General features: G+C 22.3%; 3 protein-coding genes across 6 annotated transcripts in view; 1 reads left to right on the forward strand and 2 right to left on the reverse strand.

Moving 5' to 3' along the window:
- The window catches only part of LOC102678778 (TBC1 domain family member 10A-like), a 4,351-nt gene extending 3,116 nt beyond the window's left edge, over window positions 1–1,235 (reverse strand). Inside the window, exon 1 of the mRNA XM_031512834.1 lies at window positions 1,198–1,235. The gene's annotated coding sequence lies outside the window, so the exon portion shown is untranslated. The remainder of the gene's footprint in view (window positions 1–1,197) is intronic.
- LOC102679262 (protein PF14_0175) lies at window positions 11–3,142 on the forward strand. Its single transcript, XM_006620466.2, has 5 exons — window positions 11–216; window positions 312–651; window positions 749–1,522; window positions 1,633–2,777; window positions 2,883–3,142. Exons 1-5 carry the CDS (start codon window positions 176–178, stop codon window positions 3,022–3,024), a joined length of 2,442 nt encoding a protein of 813 aa, XP_006620529.1. The 5' UTR covers window positions 11–175; the 3' UTR covers window positions 3,025–3,142.
- Window positions 3,143–3,303: 161 nt separating this feature from the next.
- Window positions 3,304–9,155, reverse strand: part of LOC102679385 (eukaryotic translation initiation factor 2 subunit 3, Y-linked-like) — an 8,473-nt gene continuing 2,621 nt past the window's right edge. Inside the window, exons 1-8 of one of the 4 annotated variants that reach the window (XM_006620468.2) lie at window positions 8,491–8,539; window positions 6,919–8,382; window positions 4,808–5,041; window positions 4,566–4,724; window positions 4,211–4,440; window positions 3,997–4,141; window positions 3,730–3,899; window positions 3,304–3,647 (exon numbers count right to left, since the gene is read on the reverse strand). In XM_006620468.2, coding sequence (XP_006620531.1) covers window positions 3,411–3,647; window positions 3,730–3,899; window positions 3,997–4,141; window positions 4,211–4,440; window positions 4,566–4,724; window positions 4,808–5,041; window positions 6,919–8,382; window positions 8,491–8,533 — 2,682 coding nt within the window. In that variant the 5' untranslated portion in view covers window positions 8,534–8,539 and the 3' untranslated portion in view covers window positions 3,304–3,410. Of the gene's footprint in view, window positions 3,648–3,729; window positions 3,900–3,996; window positions 4,142–4,210; window positions 4,441–4,565; window positions 4,725–4,807; window positions 5,042–6,918; window positions 8,383–8,490; window positions 8,540–9,155 lie in introns of those variants that run through there. The other 3 variants (XM_006620467.2, XM_031512756.1, XM_031512757.1) reach the window with 3 other exon arrangements.

Below are 9,155 nucleotides of genomic sequence, written 5' to 3' on the forward strand. Positions count from 1 at the left end.
TTTAGTAAAGATTTAGATTTTATATTTAATCACACAATTTAAAAAAATTTCATAAATACTTTAAATGTGTTTTATCATGTTTTAACAATACACATAATAAATCAATGAACTTTATCAAAGTAATGAATGATTGAATTTAAATATTTTTTAAAATTGTGTTAAAAGAAATAGCATCATGTCAGAAGGAACAAAAAGTATTCCTATTAATATGTTAACGTAAGTTTTTAATAATATAAATTTGATTATTTTTTTTAATAATTTCTTTTATATAAGGTTAATGTAATATTTTTTTACAAATTGATACCTTTCAGGGCAGAAGAATTGTTAGAAAATAAAGGTTTGAAATATAATGCATGGAATGAATATGAAAAATCAGTTAAAACTCTTCCAAAGTCTGAAATGAAACAATTTGAACCAAATAATTCTTGGCTTCAAAATATGCAAATTGAAAAGGGTATTATAACTAGAAAAAATTTAATAGCCATAGAAAGAGTAGATCGTATTTCTCAATTAGCTAGTGCAGAATGGTTACCTGCACAAAAAAGGGCAAAAGTAAAAAAATATTCTGGTCAAGATTGGAGTAGTTTTGGTTTGGAAAAAAGTGGTACCTTGTATTTAATACCAGAAGAAGCATTATTTCTTTTAGAAACTGTATGTTATTTCAAAATAATTATTTTTATAAAATAATAATATTTACAAAAATTATTTTTGAATACAATAAAAAAAGTAAAACATTATTCTATTTTAGAATTGTTTAGAACTTACATGGAATGATGTATCATTATCTATTCAACAAGCTTATGAACTTTTAATTGATAATGTTGAATGTTCATTGGAAGAATATAGAGTTTATAGTCAATTGATACGACATGGTTATCGTATACAACGTTTTGTTTATAATTCAGAAAAGAATGCAAAAAGTGATGAAAATTCTGGTAAAAAACGTAAAGTTATTGTAGAACCTGAAAATGGTCTTTGGATGACTGATATTCAAGAACAAAATAAAGATTGTATAAATATACATAATAGTAAAAAATCTGTTAATTATACAAAAGAAACTGATACAAATATTAACAATTTTTCCATAAAAATTTGTCAAGATACAACAGAAGATAAAAATATATTAAATAGTGTCTATGAAGTTATAGAAAATCTTCTTTGTTCAGTAGAAAATATTGAAACTCAATCTATAAATTTTGAATATCAAAACAATACAAAAAAAGAAAAAAAGTTGGATACTAATTTAAATATAAATGAAGATAAAAAGAAACAAAAATCCAAAGTAGAAATTATATCAGATGAGACTTTATTAAGTAATATCAGAATTGTTACAAATCAAATGAATGATTATATTAAAAGAAATAATGTATCAACAAATTGGCGAGCATCGCGTATACAACGTAATGTTAAATTAGTACCTAGAAGAACAGATAAATTATCAACTACTGATATTTTAGATTCTAATATTAAAAATTCTGAATGTTATTCAAAAAAACATAAATTTAAAAAATCAAAACACGAGGTATAATGATATTTATAATTGTTAATATTGTATAATATTAATAATATTAATAATATTATATAATATTAAAATATTAATGTTAAGAAAATTTATAATTTTTTTTTAATTAGGTGATAGAATTATCTGATGATGAAATCCAAGAGATACCAAAACCAATTACACGAATGGATTTATTAAATTTAATTCCAAATATTGCATTTCAATCAGTGATTACAATAAAAATATCAAGAGGTTACATACCACATAATATTAAACCTCTTAAAACAATTTATCATTATGAAAGTGAAAAATTAAAAAATTTACAACAAGTAGATAAAAAATTGCGATCTGATCAAAATTTAATATATAATAATGCAAATAATAATGCAATTCAAAATGCACATCAATACAATATTTCTATAAGTAACAACAGTAATAAAAGAAATATATTAGATCATAACTTAGAAACAAATGTACGCAATGTTATCATGCAAAATTATTTTTCTATGCAACATGAACACTATACAAATTTTAATCCTAATTTTATATATAATAAATCGCCTTATACATATAGTAGAAATCTATATTGGCGAAATGCGTATCAAAATGTATTTGTTGCTCTTGATAATCATAATACAGCTGTTCATCATAACAGATTTACATCAATGCAAATGAATAATTTATTAATACCAAATATGAGTAATAACGTAATTAGAGATTTTTTTACTCAAAACCAGTTTTATCACAATTATCATCAAAATTTCTTACCATTAAGAAAATTATATCATCAAAGAATTATAGAAAATACATCGATACGCTGTAGCATAGCTGGAAATCTATCAGTTTCAGATTCATGTCAGAGAAATTGGTCACAAAATCATCATAAAAATACAAATATAATATCAAATTCTAATGATGAAGTCTATCAATCATCATTTAAGATATTACCAGGAACATCATCATGGTTAGAATTAAAAACTAAATGGCTTGAAATAAAAACAATCACTATTGAAGATGAAGATATAGGAAAGGAAGTAATTGAAGATTGCAATGAAATACAAGTAGTCAGACAATTACGCAGTCCTCTTGTTGGATCAAAAAATGCAAATAGTCTTGAAGAAGTTTTTAATAAACTTAAAATAATTAAGTCTGCACCAGAAAAAATTGTAAGAAAAAAGAAAAATAAATATAAAATTTCATATAATGTTTATTCTAATACACAAACTTATAGAAAAGCAAATCCTGGTCTTCCACATTATAGAATAATTGTAATAAGGTAATTTATTTTTATTAGACTTTTTATATATACAATGAATATATTTATTAAAATTTATTAAAAGTTCATTTATAAAATTTAATCATGTTTTGTTTTTTGTTTTAGACAAGATGATTCATTTATACAACCAATTGAATTGCATCGTTTAATGCAAGATGCAGAAAATGTACCAATATTATTGGCATGTGTTTCTATGTCAATTTCATATATTCAACCAGGATATATATCTATACCTAATTTAACATAATTAAAATAAAATATTTCAATATGCAATATATAATTAGGTAATATTTAATCTTTTTTTTCTATTTATTTTTATATAAAATAAAAATAATTAAAAAATATATTATACATACAAAACAAAAGAGAGTTAATTAACTTAATCAATTACCAAGCATTTATGTTAATATATTGAAAAATATTTACTTTGTAATAATAATTGATATTTTACAAACCTTATTTATAAATTTTATATTTATTTATATTTAAAATAAAATTTTCAGGTAATATATTAAATAATACATAAATTATGTATATTTCATACTTTATTATAAAGATTTCAAACAACATTTCACGTTGTAGAAATTATTTTTAGTTTATTTTTTATATTAAATCTTCTTAATAATCATGAAATTATTTTCGATCTATAACTGGTTCTATAGTTTGTCCACCACAAATTTGACCCCAACCAATTAAACGCCAATGTTTTTCAACACGACGTGATAATGCAATTTTTTCGTCAATTTCTGTACACACAGGATTCGTTAAACTAATTTTAGCTAAGTCAGCACGCGTAGCTAATACACGACCTCCAGTACTTAATGATCCAATATTTACTAATAGGACTTCATTTCTCGATAATTTTGGTACCTATTGTCAAATATTTCATAATTATAAAAAAAAATATTTTAATATAATATTTTTATTATATTATTTATTTTATAATTATTACCCTTGCTCCTTTCTTATCACCCTCAGTTCTCACTCCTAACAATCGTTTAAGAAGATAATATGATATTTCAAGTTCAATAAAAATTTTAGGTAGAGCTCCTACAGCTCCTAAAATTTGACCCACTAAACGATCAGCTCGACATAATGTTGGTTCAATTTTTGTTCCGACACCTTAAAATTTATCGTTTATATATTATCAATTATTTTTAATTTTATATATATTCTTCAAATATATTTTCTTTATTATTCAATATTTAAATTTATTTACCAATAAGACCACCAGGAACAGCAAATTGAAGTTCATTCTGTTCAGCAAACAATGATACTATTCGTGAAAAAATAGGTCGACAAGTCAATTTTCCTTCACTATCTTTAGATACTAATCCAGGGCGGACTTCAATTTCCATACCCACCTAAAAAATAGAAATAAATGAAATTATATTTATATAGTAAGTAAAACTAAAAAATTATTTATAACATACTTTTAATACTCCTCTTAAAATACTTCCTCCAGCAACACCACCTTTCAAATCATCTACTTCACAACCAGGCTTATTTACGTCAAATGATCGAATTACAATTAATCTCGGTTCTGAAGTGAAATCTCTTAAAGGTACTGGAATTTTCTTTGTAATATATTCACACAAGACTTCAATATTATATTTAAGTTGTGCAGAAATTGGTATTACAGGTGCTCCTTCAGCTACTGTACCTAATTTAAAAAAAAAAAATTTATTTAATAACATAATAATTTAATATAATAATAACATAAAATAAAAATATTATTTAAAATTAAATATTAAAAAATATTTAAAAATATTATTGAGATAGAAATACCTTGTACAAATTTTAAAATTTGTTCATATTGCTCTTTTGCTTGAGCTTCCTTTACTAAATCTATTTTATTTTGTAAAATTACAATATGTTTTAGTTTCATAATTTCAATAGCAGCCAAATGTTCTGATGTTTGAGGCTGAGGACATGATTCATTGCCAGCTATAAATATATTTATTGATTTTAATGTTTTAAATAATTATTAATAAATATAAATATAATGTAATAGAATTTTAATTATATACCAATTAAAAGTAATGCCGCATCCATGACAGCTGCTCCATTCAACATAGTTGCCATAAGAATATCATGACCTGGACAATCAACAAAGGATACATGACGTACGAGTTGAAATCGTCCAGAGCAAACTGGACGTAAACAAGGAAACGAATCATCTTTGCTTGATCCTCCAGATATATAACATCCTGGTCTTGGACATTTTTCATTATCACATTTATAAATTTTTGCATTTGCATATCCTGAAACAAGTACATTAAAAAAAATCGATATTACTTTAGATTTAAAATACTTTTGTTTAATTTTATTTTAAATTTTTTTCTTTTTTTATTATTATTATTAATGAATAAATAAAATTAGAAAAATTAAAATTAATCACTAGAATTAATCATAAGAAATAAATACAAATTAATTGTTGATATAATAATATACATTTATTATTTATTTATATTCAAAAAAACATTTTTTCCTATGCATATTTTTAAATGATTTAAAACTGTTTAGAACTTAATTAAAGTACAAAATATTAATAATAGAACAATTAAAATTTATTTAATGTCAAAATATGAATAAAATTAATTTAATATATTAATTTTTTTTTATAAAAAAATATAACATCTCTAAAGTTATTTTCTTGTTTTTAATATAATATGTTAATATATTCTTAATATATTTTTTAAATAGTATAAATCATATATTAAATATTTATGATTTTAATTATTAATACATTAAAGATTCTGCTTTCAAATGCTTTTATAATAATATGCTTTTATATAATATATAGTGTATATATATACACACATATATATATGTATACATATATTTCAATTATATATATATAATTGAAATTTATTAACTAGAATTAAAAATTATTACAAAAACACAAAATAAAATTATATTAAAATATCTTATTAAATATTATATATTATAAATAATTTGTATAATTTAATCATGTGAATTAAGGAAAAAATTATATGCTATATTTAGCAAAATGATATTTTTAATATATTATTATAGTTTCACAGAAACATTGTAAATAATTACATATAAAATATGTGAAAAATAAAATTGATAACTTTGATACAAAAGCTATATTAATGATGATATATAATGATATATAACATTATTGAAATTCATGATATATATGTAATTTCATACATATTTAGAAGATGGTATGTAAATATATTAATGCAATTTATTTTATTGCTACAATATTAAATTGCTACGACAACGTTTTTAAACTAAGTATATAACCATATAACAGAAATAATTATCCTTTAATTTTAACTGATATTTTCTTAATAAATAGTGAATGTTCATATTAAAATTAAACATATTTGATTATAAAAAATTTTATATTGATAATAAGTAATAGACATATTGTAATGTTGAGTTTATGACAACATTTATGAATATGTAATTAATATTATTTTCATTATTTTAAACTTTTTTAAATTCGATATCAATAGGAAAAATATTAATATATAAAGTATAACACATATATAATTACTTCTAACAAATACATATAAAATTGTAAAAATTATATTCTCAATAATAATTTGTTAAATATTTAAAATTTTTTTAAATAATTATATAATCTAAATATATATTGTTCAATCATAAAATACAGAAATAATCATTAACAAAATTAAATTTAATTTTAGTAAAGTAGTTTTTCATTTGTCTACATCATTTTTCCGAAGATTATTAAAATAATTAAAACTATTTGCTTATACAATTTTACTTAAATATTAATACAATAAATTTATAAAAAAAAAAACTTAAAATAAATATCGTCTACAATTCTGAGCATCGCATTTGCATAAAGTTTTATTGTTCGATGAGTCGGATTCTGATGTCTCTGAGCATAATTGTACATTTTCTTGAAATTCTGGATATACATTCAAATTTTCTTTCATTGATGCACGTTGCATTATAGAGTTTTCACTATTCTTTGACGATTGACACATGTAATCGAATGTAATTTCTTCGTTTTGTTTAATATCTTTCGTTGCAAACAATGCAAGTTTAGGAAGATTTGGATCAAGACAATTAATCCAAACACCATAAACTGCTAAGTTTGGATCACAAGAATGATTAATGAAATGAGAAATATTACCATATATAGCAGCATCAACAGTATATGGACACTGTTCTTCAGATTCATTATAATCAAGATCAAATAAATACGTTCTACCAGCGGCATCGTATTCTTTACCGCGTTTTTCAGCTTCTTCATTTGTTATTACTTCTCCTACATATTGTGTGACAAAACTCCCTTTTTTAATCGCTTTAATAGTCTTCACACCCCATCCTCGTCCATTGGCAGTTCTGAAAATGCAGAATTGCATCTTGGTGCCACGCTGCACTACTCGATTAATGCAATCTATATCACAATTGCATCGTTTATTACATTCATATATCGGTGTTCCAGGTGGAACTCGAATCTTATGTTTCAAAGTGTATGGACATAATCCATCATCCTGAGCAAAACAACACTTTGTTTTGGAATTACAAGTTTTGCATTCACAACCAATAGGTGGATCATCAGGTATTATGACTCCATTACCAGGTAGATATTCTTCTATATAATAAAAATTTTGAGGTGCTCCTTCCAAATCTATTATATTCTCTACTCGTATTAATGGTTTACCTTTAGTAATAATATTCATTTCATTTTCCCAATCTTCTAAAGATTTTAACTGTTTCTTCCTTAAATCAATAATTAACATACGAAGAATATCATGTTTTATAACTTTTTCCAATTTACTATTTTTGACATATTTTTGTTTCAAAAATTTGAGTATACTAATGAACATTGTATTTGATTCAACTGAAATTGATGTTAATGTCTTTCCTCCACGCTTAAGATAATTTAAGAATTCTTCAATATCTTGATTATTTGGATAAAAATTTACTTTTCGTTTAAAACTTTCAAGTAATTGTAATCTATTTCTCTCAAATTCTTCTAAAATATCTGAACAATTTATTAAATTTGATACAGGTTCCCAAGTATTATATTTTAAATCCCAATTTTTCCATTTGATTAAATAAGTTGGCACACCTTTTATTTCTTTCTTTGCAAGAATTTTTTCTACTTCCCAAATATCAGTTTCTGATAATAATGTTTTCATTCTACTTTTAGTATTATGTCTTGTATTCATATGTTTTATATCTTCTAATATAATTCTAAGCTCTTTCAATTTAACATTTCCTAAATTGCAAAATATTTTATATTTTTCAATATCACTATCAGTACATGATTTGTTTTCTGCATTTTCCATGCTAACTTCTTGATTATCCAAATAGTCCGAATTTTTTCTGTTAATTGTTCGTTCTTCTTCTTTGTTTTGTTTAAAAAAAACATCACTATTACTGGAATTGCTGCTGTTTGATTTACCATAGAAATAATTATCATTATAATTATTTTCTTGAGGAAAAATAAATTTTTGATCAAGCTTCTGATGTTTAGTTGGTTGAACATATCCTGGAGAAGCTGGTCTCTTTCCTCGTGTAGACATTTTGCTTGTGTAGCCAAGATTTGCTTCTTGTTCCCCTCTGGTACTGTCCTCTGCACGAGTGTCTGTAATGCCAAACATTTAAAGGATGTCATTCCCTTCAGTCACATTTTTCCATATTTTGTTTAACTTGTAACCATTTCTCCCCTTTTTCTTAGTATTAATGTTATCACCTTGTACATCAAAAATCCCTTGAATCCTCTTCATTCTTCTCATTCATTTATTGAAAAATATATTTGATGCTATTACGAAGAAATCAATATGATTTATATATAGAATTATTTTATAAAAACGTATGTCATATATAATAATATTTTTATATGGTATAGAAATATGAATGATATTACTTGAAATTTCTATTTGATTAAATACAATAATATTCACTTTTAATTTTTATATTATAATATAAATAAAATAAAATCATAGTTATTTTTCTAAAATATATATAAATTGATTAATTAAAGCATACCTTAATGCTAATTTAAAATTACTTTTATAATTAGAATTATAAAATTATTAAAATATGATTGTTTAAAAATAATTTATTAAACTTTATAACTTACTTTATCTATAATTAACTAAATTATGTATTATATATTATGTATCATTTTAATAAATAAAATATGCATTAATTTTTAAATAATTATTATCTTTATTGCATACATACATAATATATATAAATAAATTTATAATATATTCATACATATAATACATTCATACATACATATATACATATATAATACATATTATAATAATTTCACATTTTATTTAACATTTACAATAATTATACACATTTTAAATAATACACATTATATATTATTATAATAATTATATAAAT

Source organism: Apis dorsata, unplaced genomic scaffold (genome assembly GCF_000469605.1).
Source record: "Apis dorsata unplaced genomic scaffold, Apis dorsata 1.3 scaffold_517, whole genome shotgun sequence".
In the NCBI taxonomy this organism is placed as follows: domain Eukaryota; kingdom Metazoa; phylum Arthropoda; class Insecta; order Hymenoptera; family Apidae; genus Apis; species Apis dorsata.